Consider the following 13,858-nt stretch of genomic DNA (forward strand, 5'->3'; position numbering starts at 1 on the left):
GTACGTTGTAGGAATTTTGAAGTGGTTAGAAAAGCTTGCTGGATTATGGGATATTGGTTTGGGAGAGCACGTCGTGTAACAAGGTAGATATAACGAGCGAAAAGTTTGCCTGCATCGAAAGCCTCTAAAGTGGCAAAGGGACGACGACGAGCTCCCAGCGATTCAATAAACCGTCAGAAAATACCGTATTTCCAGCAGCTATATTCTGCGGATTTCATCCCAATTCCCATTTCTCTTCTTCATTCTTTCCATTTTATTCAAGATTTCACGATACGTGCTGTATAAACGTGATTACAATATATAGTTAAATACTTATAATTAAATTAAAGACAAGAAATTTTTAATTCAATCTCAGTGGATTTATTTTATCGTTGTTATTTTTTAAATTCTGGAAAATTAAGTAATATGAGAAAGTCTGACTATATTTCTATATAAATAACAAGATGATGTTAAGTTTATAAGGAGCAACCTCTCGGGAACTTATTAAGCCTGCTAGATATATTGCGTAAAATGAAAGGGATGCTTCCACAAGTCCTCGAAAAGGTACTTTGAAAGAAATTCCATGTTGGGGGATTATATAGTGCATACAAGTGATAAAGATCGTAAATGCAATGGAGTGAGAAAAGGACTTGGTTGAACGTTCTTTTCTCGTTTGATTTAACGTGGCATGCGTCGTCCTATATATATATATATATATATATATATATATATGGACCATTGGTCTGCAATGTGGTCAGCGGTATGCAGTGTACATATATATAAGCCCAGTAAATAAGCGAGTATTGAGGACAAATGAGTGTGCATAGGTGCGGGTGGGATATATAGGTTTATGTTAGTGTCGGAGTTGCTAGGCGACCGAACTCCACATTCTTTCCACTCCGTGGCCCAGCATCCCTTAAACAACCCACTTTCAACCCCAGAGTGTTCCCTCATTTCGTCCTCTCGTCCTCTTCCCTCTGTTTTTCCCTTTCAATCCCCTGGACCATTTTCCCTTTTCTGTATAGTCCATCGCCAATTCTGTCTCACTTCCTCTCAAGCGGATCAATGCACTCTCATGAACCCTATATATCCCATATATGTGTAACCATAGAAAATACAGTAAGTGTGTATATGTATATATATATATTTTATATATGTTGGTACTCTTTGTCCGGTTGTACCGCATGGAATAATGATTAACCCCAGATTAACGATGATGTCGGTCGAGCCGAGGTTCGAAACAATTACGATTTCATCCCTCCGTACATGCGGGACAACGAAATGTGAAGTTTACCCTTTTCCGGAAACATCGGACTCTGATTCACAGTATACCCTTTTTTCGGATCAAAAAATTTGAAACGATTTTTAGTTCATGACTTTTATTTTTGATGGATACGCAACGATTCATTATTTACATAAAATGCGAGGGTTTATTTTTGCTAAAATTATTCTTTATATCGTTGAAATGATGATGATGATGATGATGATGAACCAAGTCTTAGAAACGTTACTTTATTTTAAAGAATCGAATGCTGATGATTTTAAAGAAATGATAACCTTTAAAATACATTGAACTTGTTTCATCCATTGAAACAACTCGGAACGATGTAGCTGCAAGGGGCTTGAGAAGATCGAATATAAGAATAAGGGACGACAGGGAATTCCGAGCAGGTTGCTACTATATAGGATAGGCAGGTGTTTCACCGCACACATCTGAAACCCCTAAATTTTTCTCCGTATAGTCGCTCTTTATTGCCAACTGTCTTTATTTCCGAGGAAAATACCAAAACAAGTTTATATATTGAAGTCTTTGATGTTTTGGAGATTTCTCGGTTAGCGTTTCATAATTTTTTTGAGTATTTATAACAAAGAAATCATATTAATAATAATTTTTATTTAGTAGGAATTACATGTAAAAATTATCCAAATTTTTCTAATTATTAAAACTGAAAACAATTTCAGGTATCAAATGAAATAACATCATCTAATGGTGATGATGAGGAGTTTAGGTATAAAGTATATAGCAATATCAGGTGGATTAAGCAATTGGTTCAGCATGAACTAATTTTATTTATTACACGACGACAAACTTTGTTTATTCTCTGTGTGTCCCAAATCCAAGTTTAAAGATAGTTGATAGACCACTACCAATTGCAAGCAGATATTCACCTTTCACGCTGGCCATCTGCCGAGACGCTTCTCAACGAGAAACCACCCTGGTTGCCAACTTTTATACATTCTTTAAATCTAAAGTTTATATAATTGTATACCGGAATTATATTTGAAATTGAATAGATTCTGTTCTGTCTAAGAGTATTAGATGTTTTTCTGTTTATTTGTTATATAATTCCAAAATGTTTTTAAAGTAACAATAACTAAAAATACCAATTACAATTCTGAATATAAGTTAAAATATAGAAAATTGCTGTTCTAAACAATAATAGTTTATTAAAGTACAAGTAGAACTTGTATTTTTTTTTTAAAATGTATTTATTAATTTTTATAAATAAATTGATTATTAAAAATTATTCATTAAAATTTAAACTTCTTTTGCTTACAGATGGGTAAGGAAGGATGATGAAGTGTATACGCAGCACTCGAAATTTAACAAAGGATGTGCTGCTCATTTCGGAAGTTGAAACCGAGAATAAAGATGAAAATTGAAGGTAAGCCTTTGAGATATTTCAATTATTTTCTAAATTAAACTCACAAAACGAATTCATAGATTTATGATTCCAGTATGAATTTGATTTGTTATAATTAATTAACTATTGCGATTTATATATCATTCATTAAAGATATAATTAACTTTTTTTATTATGATAAATAATTAACTCTACAGTCGTGTATATATTATATATACAGTCTGCAACTTGTTCAACGCAGACTATATCAAGTCTCGTAAGAAGTTAATTATACGACAAGATTTTGCTAATATATGTTGAGTTTAAAAATTCACATTGTCATTATATATATATAATATATATATGTATATATACTGATATTCGTTGAATTATTAAAGTGTGTGTTTCTCAAGTTGCACCTGGTGTTTCTGGAAGAGATTTTACACCTGGTGTTCATACTTCATGTTCCTCTGATGTTCGTTCGTTTGTTGCCAAATTTTAGGATATAGAGAAAGTGCTAAAGCCACGTGGCTGTATAATTTAATAATTAAGCAAAAATATGCAAATTATCATTTTGTATTCGCAGAATTAAATATTTACATTCGATTAAAATTATTTGATCCACTTTTACTTATACGAAAGTTTTTTTAAAAAAGTTCTTCTTGTCCGCAAAATCAAATTCTTCATCAAAGAAAAAGAATATTTTCTCAAGAAATTTTCTTTGATTTCCTGAGTATATATACTTTTGTTATGAGGATTATATTAAATTAATTAGATACAATAATATATGTATTTTCTTTGATAGAAAGTATAATGGATTTATGTATCTAAAAGCTGAATGTATATATCATTGATCAGTTTTGTGTTACTTTATAAGACTGATATTATAACTTCCGGAATCTCTTAACGCTTGATTGCTCACGTCGACCTTAGAGAATAGGCGAATAACCAAGAAGGTTGCAACATATTCTCAAGGGAGGGCCCCGGTGGGATCGATGGAGCCTCGATTCGCGAAAGAGATCGTCCTTGCGCGCGGACATAAAAAGCACCTGGGGTCCGACTTCCGGCTTTCCCTTCGAGGACTGTGCTCGCCTCCCACCTATATATATATATATATATATGTGTATTACGTATACTCTCGTATCTCAACGTCGGGCTTTGAGTTGCACCAAGGAAAAGCTGGCTGGGTTCTGGGGGAAGCTCAACTTTTTACGATCCTGCTTTATGGAGCAACGCCAGCTGGGTTCCCGATAAACGTGCTCCACGTATCGTTTTTCGACATTTGCGTGAATTCCCTTGCGCACAAAAAAGCTTCACGAGAACTTCCTGAAAACGATGAAGGATTTCAATATTTTTATGCATTTATTGATTCTGGTCCGGTCAACTCGTGACAAGGGAGATTCAACTTGATTCGCAACTTGAAATATTTTATATTTAGTGAAGTATATATATATATATATATATATATATTGAATATTTTATTAATCTAATCATATATCTGATAAAGTAGAAATTATATTGACTAACAGTCAATTTTGATGTACGAAACTCGTACGATTATTTCGTATACATGGTTTCTGAAATATTTTATATTTTTTATATTTAGTTTATATAATTTTAAAAAATTGAGAGTATAAGTTTTAAAAAATTTTACTTTTAAGTGTGATGGCATTATTTTGATCATTCAGCAGAATTTTTTTTTTTTGATATTTGAGTGTCTCTTTATTAATAATAATCTATAGATAAAGTTGAATTAAAATTTATATGTGCTTTCTTGTCTGAATCAGTTGTCGGGAATATTCGCAAATGTGTCACCCAATGTGTATGCGGTCCATTGAATATATATACTGGCGTCATGGACTCGGCACCAGTGTATATTGCCTCGAAATTCATCACTTTTAAGCCTTCATATTCACATAATACGAAAAAATTAACGTGTACTCTGATTCTCGTTGATCTTAATTAAACCTACATTATTAATATGCATAATATGACATAGGAAAGTCCTTTTATAGACTTTAGTTATACATGTTGTTCTTGAAATATTTTAAATGTCTTTGACACATGCCCTTTCCAAATCTTGGAAAAAACGTTTCTATACTACCTACTGAAATAATTTTAACTAAAATCAAAATCGTGTATTGGGCCGATTTTTTTTAAACTATACTTTTTCTTTAAATGAATTAGTCATTACTTTCATCACACCGTAGACTTATGGCCATAGTGTATATAACGAAAACAATTTTCTTTTCAATCAATAAACGAATTTTGAAAAGTTTACTTAGTTGTATCAAGTCTCTTCTAAATTTATAATGTCTAAACGAAAAATTAACGTAATTTCTGTTAGTGATAAACTTAAAATAATAAATGAATTCGAACGTGGGAAAACACGAAGTGAAATAATGAGTGAATTTAATTTGCCGGAATCTACTTTTTATAACATCCTAAAAAACAAAAAGTCAATAGAGGTTCAGTGTTCTGAAGGCCATGGAAACATGAAGAGAAGCCGAAAAGTTGAATTTCCTAATGTTGAAAAGTGTTTGTTAGAATGGATAAAAGAAATCCGCGACAAAAATAATCCCATGGATGGCCCATTATTAAAAGGAAAAGCCAGTGATTTTGCGATCAAACTAGGAATAAAAGACTTCTCAGCTAGTAACGGCTGGTTTCAGGGTTTTAAAAGACGACATGATATAGTTTTTAAGAAATTATCCGGAGAAAGTAAATCTGTGGATGTAAGTGTATGCAATCAGTGGACCAAAGATCTGCCGAATCTTTTAAGGGAATATGATCCAGAAGACATTTACAATGCAGACGAGACTGGTTTATTTTTTAAGTGTCTACCAGACAAAACTTTTGCCTTTAAAGAAGAAAAATGCCACGGAGGAAAACAAAGTAAGGAACGTATTACTGTTCTTCACTAACAATAGTGCTGAAGAGGATGATGAAGAAAACGAAAATTTGACTGTAACATAAAAACCCGTTCCAAATAAGCAAGAGACTTTAAAAGCGTTAGAGACTGTTCATCGTTTTTTTGGAATTTTCTTCAAGTGTTGATAAATCTCTTTTCGATAAAATTTATGCGCTAGAGAAATAAGTCGAAAATATTAATATAAAAAAACAGACGGAAATAATGGAATTTTTTAATCCTTTTAAATAAATAATAATGATAATGTGTTTTAGAAGAAAATAACTAAAAATTAAATACTTATGTACAATAAAACATTAATTTGAATACCATTTTTTCATTAACCTGTGTAAGTGAGGAAATTTGCTTTGAGACCTCTGTAAGTGAGAAACTGGGTAAGTGAGAAACCTCTATAAACGAGAGAAAATTGTCAGTCCCTTGAACTCTCGCTTATCCAGTTTCTACTGTATTCGTATATAAGCGATGAGAAATTTCCAGTGGAATCTATATTTTACTTTAATTGACCAAAGAAATGTTCATAAAACTTATTCACAAACAGCGTTGAATAGTGACGTACAATACCTCTCAGCAATTTGTATTTAATTTTATACTTCATCCATGTTTTATTGACAGATAGTTAAGGCTATAAGGGATTTAATCAAATGTTCATTCATTTATTTGCAGTTGATTTTTTAATTCAAAAATTTTGCTCCCAACTCCGGTTGTTATTAAGTCCCCAAATTTTTAACAGTGTAACTTTCCCAAAAATAAATAATTGATTGCGGTTAATGTTACGCTAATTTTATATAAGTTAAATTTTTTTATTTATGAGACTGAACGTAATCCATTAAAATTGAAAATATTGTCATTTACCATTATTGATTTAAAATGAAATTGCAAATGTGAACGCTATACTTTAGTAAATAGCTGATAGATCCAAACTATTAGACAAACTAGAAACCACTATTACTTTACTAAACTTTACTTCAACTCGAGTTTGGCAACCCTATTTTGGGGATGAATTCTCCTCAAAGCATCAAAATCTGAATGTCGTTCCAAATCGTAAGCGCTCAAACGATTACATATATATATTTAAATAGAGGATGAATAAAATTTGAGAATTCAATTCTAGTTTATTCCAATATTTCACCGTCTACTTCCAATTTTGAATATCATCAATTTTATTGCTTTTGTTCGCAGAGTGCGAGATTCAATGTCATTGTTTTTATTCGCAGTGTTATTCAATGGCGATTTTAATATGTAAATTTTTATTGTCTTTTATGTTTTATATATAAAGCAATGATACATTTTTTTTCAAAGGCATATTTTTAAAATATAAATGTTAAAATTGTTTAAAATAAAGTTTGCAAACGTCATCGCAAAGAAAAACATATATAATTCAGACATATGTGTGTGTATCTTGATTCTTTTGTGACAATAATTATATACACTTGATGCCACCTAAAAGTCATTTGAAACACGAACCAACCGTGTGTTGCTCACTTGCATATATTGCGAGATTACGAGAATAGATAGAATCTAAACGTCAGTTAACGTCTGCCAAGTGAAGGAAGTCCTTCTCAACTCAACGTATATAGAATAGAATCACTTTGAAGATCTAGATATATATGTATGTATGTATGTAGGCGATGTCTAATAGACTGCAAGCTCAAGTAAAGCTTTGCTGACATTTTCATTCGAATTTTTCCCGCATCGTTGCCTATGAGCTTTTCAAAAAAAATTCAACCTGTCAAGCTATATTAATGTCCGTTAAAATAAGAATTTCAAGGGAAATTTGTCGAGTAAAAAATATTGATTGAGAATGAAAAGATATGATGTGATATGTTATTAAAAAAAAAATACTTTTTTTATATGAAGAAGCGCAATTTTTTTCAATAATCATATTACTTTTTTCTAATTTGGTGAAGTTTATTTATTTTTGTATATTGGTTCAATATATTTTATAGAAGCTAGATTAAAAGTGCAAAAAAGAATTAGCAATAGAAATTCTTCGCATCTTGGTGTGAAAAGAAGAAAAATATAATCGGTTCGTTAGCTCCTGACTCTAATGTTACGTTACTAAGAACAAGTATCCATCTTGAAGCATCATCTATTGTGCGCGCAAGAGATATAGGATTTAACTCAAGAGGTTTCTCATTTCTCTTATATTGTCCGCGGACGTCTCCTTTTGCTTTAGTGTTTGACTTGATCAACACATTTGTCCTTATAATCTAGTGTACGTTGATATATATATATATATATATATATATATATATAGGAATGACATTATTCTTAAATACCGACTCAATCGTCTGCGAAAAAACAATAAGTGAGATTATGATGAAAATGACTTTAAATTTTTTTATGGAACATCGAAAGGTTTCAGTAAAATAGTGGAAGATTTAATTGAAACAATTAAAACTTTTGCAATATGTATTCTAGTGAAACATTTTATTGTTCCTAGCAGGTAAATCTTTTTTTCCATGATACATATTTCGAAAGATATTTGTCAAAAGATATTTATTGGAATATAAATAAATACAAATGAGATAATAGATTAATATATAGAGATGAATAATTGGATAGCATTGTTGAAAGTTTCAAACATATGGACACGCCTCTTTCACCTCATAGGCAACCACGCGTGCATATTTGAACGGTGGTTAACTCTTGTGTAAGAAAATTTACTGTATAAAATCGCCTTCAGAATTCCCTCCCTCCGCCTTTTGTCTTTCATGTATTTCCCCACCTACAATGCATTGTAATTCATTCTTTTACTTTAACAGTGAGTCCGACCTAATTTTCTCAAGTATATGTATATATATCCTCGAAATTATATGTGACGCGATCTGAAGAAAGAGACCTTAGAAGGAAACGAATTATAGGTTATATGTTTACGACAGATTTACTTGAATTAAAAGTTTATTTTTGTTTTTGAAAAACTGAAATCAATTTTTATTGAACATTTTCTATGTAATGAAGACCCAAATATTATTAGCTGGCATTTAGAGTTGAACGTCTTTGTATATTTTCACTTTAAAATTTCAAAACGTAACCTATAATTTTTTGCTTCTAAGGTCCTTTTCTTCAGATCGCGTCACACACACACACATATATATATACTTATGAATGTATAACAATATTTATAAACATGTTCTATTATAATTATGGTATTGAATCCTCTTTATAGTATTTAACAACATCAGACAAGAACGAACTCATCGTTTGGTGAAAAGATATCTAAAGTTGTAGTACAATTAGAATGAATTATATTGAAAGTATCTCAAATTCTTAATACAGGTGTTGTCTTGTCAGTACCCGAGAAAAGAATTGAGGGACAGAAATAGGTATTTCAGACAGTATAGATAAATACTGGAGATTAACACACTGATTACCTTAAAGAAAAACTTAACCGCATCAAGATTTCTTTGATTTTTTAATTGAGAGTTCATTGAATCTCATACATATCAGTTATGAGTAATCAGAACCCTGGGGTAATAAAAAATACCGTGTTTTTTAAAGTCTAGGAATTTTAGAAATCGTTTTTGACAATTATCAATGGCGTTTATCAAATATGTCTCAGTTTTCCAAACAACAGAACAGTATGTTAATTTAGATTTAACTAATGAATAAAATAGGGATTTTACGGCCAATACATTTTTAAATTTATACTACAAGTTCTGAATATGAAGCCCAAGGTTCTATTAGCTTCACGAACAATAGTGTCAATATAAACTTCAGCGGAGATGTAAAATGTACTCCTAAATCTTTAATCAAATGAGTCCTATCCCAGGGATTCCCATCTATATGAGAAGGAAATTTCCTTCTCGAAAATGTCACGACCTTACTTTTTTGCGGATTGATATCTAGCGACTTATATTTTTACACCATTCATTTAATCTATATTCACATCACTTTGGAGGTCATCACAATCATCAAGACAATTAATTGGCTTAAATACATTCGTATCATTAGCATACAACAAGAACTCATTACTATCACGGAGAAAAATTTCTTGGAACTTTTGCTTGAAATCCTGGGAAAAATTTATATTATTAATGGCAAGGTGGTGACAACTCGTCATTTTTAGCAAAATATAATTTTTAAAATACCATATTATCCTATATATTGGTTTACAAATTTTCAGAAGTGTTTATAGTCGTAAATATATTAAAACGTAGTATAACTTTGTATACTGCAAAACAAAATATCTTATCCTATACATATCATGAAAACCAGTGCGAAATGAGAATTTTAATTTTGGTAGTGAGAACTATATATAAGTTATCCTTTACTAGTTATAAATGCCGTCAAGTAGAGCATCTTATACCGTGAGCATGGGGATTTTCGTGATGTTAGAAAGTAGCGGCGTCTACACAATACTACCTGTTAGTACCGTCGAGTAGAGGATATTATACTGTGAGCATGGGAATTTTCGTGGTGTTAGGAAGTATCGGTATAGCTATCCAACACTACCCGTTAGTGCCATCAAGAAATCATCTTATACTTTGAGCATGGGAATTTTTGCTCTGTTTAGAAGGATATAAAACTATTTTTTCGTATGTATTAATACTTTTTGAAAATGACTTTATGCAGAGAGTTAATAAATGAAGTTTAAAATAAATAAGACATACAATTTTTATAAATTCTCTATATATTTCAAAAATATTTCGAAAACGAATTCCATGCACACCACATATAAAGTTAACAATATTCATACCCATCTTTTTACAATATAATTTGATCCATCACATCCTCGAACCGTAAAAGTAACAATACCTTCATTTAATGTTTTTGAAGTTAAACATTTCCATGTTTTTATACAATCATTTAACTTCATACGCTTGAAAATGATCATCATACCAATCATTATTACACATTTCCGTAACAAAACGTAATTTTCCTTGATCTAATGAACGTAAATGAACGATTCTTGTATTTCATTGCACGTAGATTTTGAAGTATTTTCAGATGAATCTCTGATCTTGTCTGATTTTTTGGCCCTTGGCTCTTCTCCGTATTTCAAAAATGATGGTCTTATAAGCTTCGACAGTAAATAAAGAACCACTGCATCATGTTGCTCTGTAAAATGAAACAAAATTAGGATAAAAAACAATATTATAAGCATAGGGAATTAATTAATTTATTTTGTATTTTAGAAAATGTACCTTCTGACAATTCTTCAATATTGTAAATTGACTCTTTGTCAATCAAGCCTTCTAAATGTCAGTGAAAATTACATCCACCTGTTGATTATAAAGTATATAATTCTAAATTTTATTAATAAAGGTAAACAAATTGGAAGCTGTAGATCATTGGATACGGTAGTTTAAGGAATCCAAAGGAGGGCTTATTCAGGTTCTTGGAGGAGCTAAAGAGGATTCAAATTTTGACTCGGCTCAAAAGCAAAAAGTCTGTCGTTAATTCAAATTAGTTAAATTTTTTTTAAATTTCGAAAGTTTAGTTTAGTTTCTTGCTTATTAGTGTATATATATATGTATAAATTCTGCATAACTGGCCAAGAGATTTCGACGCACTCATTCAGTTACGCTGCGAATAATCGTGAATGGAACGAAGACATTGTGAATTCGCAATAAGTGTGGCGGGAAAAGTTAGCGTCGTCGTGCAACTTGCAAAGCGACTTCAGAAATCTATTCTTAAGTCCCAGGTTGCTCAAGAATAGCATACATCGTAGGCGAGGGCTTCCCCAGTACATATAGTCTATCTCTATGTCTATTCTCCTTTCATTTATATATGCCTCTTAGATCTGTTCTCCATATTCGTATATTGAAGCAGCTTCAAATATTTTCAACTTCGTTAACATTATAATTTAATAATTATTATATTATAATACATATAAACAGAAAAAACAAAATCTGACTCAGTTTACATATTAAATCCAAAATGATATAGAATATCAGCCAATTTTTGGGCTTAAAATCATGCTATGAAGTTCAAAATTCATTTTAATTCAGTCTTATATTATCGGTTTTAGTCGAAAGTGGATTTGGTTTATTTGAACAGTCAGAACTTTAGGCACGTTAACAATACATTAATTTGATTGTTTGAAACAATTTTTTGAAACCATCATATTTATTGAAAATAACTAAAAATCAAATGTCAATGACATTTTGAAAAATTAATATTTCATTATATGTAGAATTTTTAATGATAATATGTACACAGAAAAACATTCTTGAGAGACAGAGAGAGAATGTGAGTACATATAATAATCCAAGAGAATTTCGGTTATGCATATGTATACATATACGTGTAAATAAAATACCGTAGTAGGTGAGTTCTGAATCACTCCCTCGAGTCTGGAGGCCGATTTGAAGTTTGATAGTATTGGAATAGGCATTCATGTATTTATATGTTCGTACGTCCCGAGTGCAGAAAGTGCCTAAGCATGCAAATATAATGTTTAATGGTATATGTTTCTTGTCTATGTTGAGTTTAGCGAAGTATGCATATTTATTTATACATATATACATATGTGTGTGTAGATAGACATGTGCGACCAAACAAACACATTCGAAGATAGGTTACACAGTGTCTTGCATGGTGGGGTATGGCGTCAGACTGTCGGGCCTCCCTAGACCCTCTTTTCCCTCCCGCGGTCCCGATCAAGTCTCTTAACGCGAACTCAGGGACGTATGCGTAGAAAACACGTTCTTCATAATTCTGCCTCACATACTTTCCTTAGAATAAAAACTATCAATATATTTCTTTCACAAAAATAAATTTAATTTTTATATAGCCGTAATGTTTTAAATACATTTTAATTCAAGTTTCATTTCATTTGAAGAGAAGTTTTTAATTTTTCAAAAATTTTCTAATTTATGTGGAAAAAAATTCTAATGTTCTAAACATATTTTAGTCTACATGAATAAAATTACATAAAATTGAGACTTTTATATAAAATTGAATCATTTCCGAAAGTAATAAATCAAGTAAAGTTTATGAAAACTCATTATATTAGGATGATTGTAAAACCTGCTTATCTGAATTAAAATATATAAGCAAATTGTTAATTCAATTATAATGTGTTTTTATTAATAATTAATAATGACAATTATTATTGTCGGCATTGGTGCCCACATATTGAATAAGTAAATTATATGACACCTATAGCTTAATCAGGAAAGTGAGACATCTATCGCCAATCAACGAGAATAATCGTCATATATACAATGTAAAATAAAATAGATGTAGGTGTAACTCCTCCTCTTGTACATACATATGTGTGCATATGAATAACTGCGTCGGACGTTTCTCCAAGGGATCTCCTGGCGCAAAAATAGCGACAACAAAATGACACTGGGACGTTGGCACGACGATTCAAGTTTGCGTAACTTTCGACTAGGTAGACTGGTTGTCATTGATTTGCATCATCCAATGAGCTTCCACTGTTTTTGTTACTATATACATACATATATATATTTTTTTTTTTTGCACGGAGAGAAAAGATTATAGTTATATAGAAATACTATACGTACACACGTATAAAAAAAGTTTGCTGTGGCAGCGAATTTTTTGCCATTACAGTAAACTTTGCTCGTTGCGCACTATAAAAAATAAATCTTAATTTCAATCCACTTTGAACTGAAATCGTTTACATAAGAATGAATTTTACGCTACAGCATGATTTTAAGCACAAAAATTGACTGAAACTTATTTTGAGCCAAAAAATTGGCTGATTTTCAGTTATTTTCTGTGTGAATGCGCCTAAAAAAGTAATTATGGACCTTATTAACACCTTCACTGTCAGCGACACATACGTTATGTGGTGATCATCTTAGCACAAAATAAATGAATTTTTTGATCTAAATTGAAAAATAAATTCTTTTATATCATTATTCGCACACTAAAGGTATCAATTATTCGAATTTGACCTTTAAATAAAAAAATTCAAAATGGCGGATCCAAAATAGCTGGCATAATTTTTAAAATTTTAACCGATTTTAATGAAACTTGGTATAAGGGGGTTTTCGAGGGTGCTAAATTCAAAAATGACCTTCAAATTAAAAAATTAAAAATGTCGGATCCAAAATGGCGGACATATTTTAAAATTTTAACTGATTTGAATGGAACTTGATTTTCGAATAATATAAAAAAAATATGTTCGCCATTTTGCAATTAGTAGTTTTTTACTAAAAATTAGTGAAAACTGTTACTAATTCGATTGGTAAACGAATACGCACTCTTTCATTAGAAGAAAACTACTAATTCAGATTTAGAGAGCAGTGAAGTATGACCGTTTTTCTAGATCAAGTCATTTGTGGTTTTTACGAGTGAAAACAGCCCCTAAATAAAAAGTCACAAGATATCTTTTAAAAATAATTAA

At 30.9% G+C, this 13,858-nt stretch overlaps 2 protein-coding genes across 3 annotated transcripts in view; both read left to right on the forward strand.

The window, feature by feature from the left end:
• Positions 1 to 13,858, forward strand: part of LOC127281465 (uncharacterized) — a 136,048-nt gene that overhangs the window by 19,136 nt on the left and 103,054 nt on the right. For both annotated transcript variants that reach the window (XM_051305185.1, XM_051305186.1), the window contains one exon: positions 2,540 to 2,645. The gene's annotated coding sequence lies outside the window, so the exon portion shown is untranslated. The remainder of the gene's footprint in view (positions 1 to 2,539; positions 2,646 to 13,858) is intronic.
• On the forward strand, positions 5,099 to 5,527 carry LOC127281447 (tigger transposable element-derived protein 4-like). Its single transcript, XM_051305165.1, has one exon. The coding sequence runs from the start codon at positions 5,099 to 5,101 to the stop codon at positions 5,525 to 5,527; it is 429 nt and encodes a 142-aa protein (XP_051161122.1).

This window comes from Leptopilina boulardi, unplaced genomic scaffold, assembly GCF_019393585.1.
Source record: "Leptopilina boulardi isolate dan_hultmark-lab unplaced genomic scaffold, ZJU_Lbou_2.1 LbouV2_269, whole genome shotgun sequence".
NCBI lineage: Eukaryota > Metazoa > Arthropoda > Insecta > Hymenoptera > Figitidae > Leptopilina > Leptopilina boulardi.

Coding starts and splice junctions, on each gene's coding strand:
- LOC127281447 (XM_051305165.1), top strand. CDS start 5,099: ATGAAGAGAAGCCGAAAAGTTGAATTTCCTAATGTTGAAAAGTGTTTG.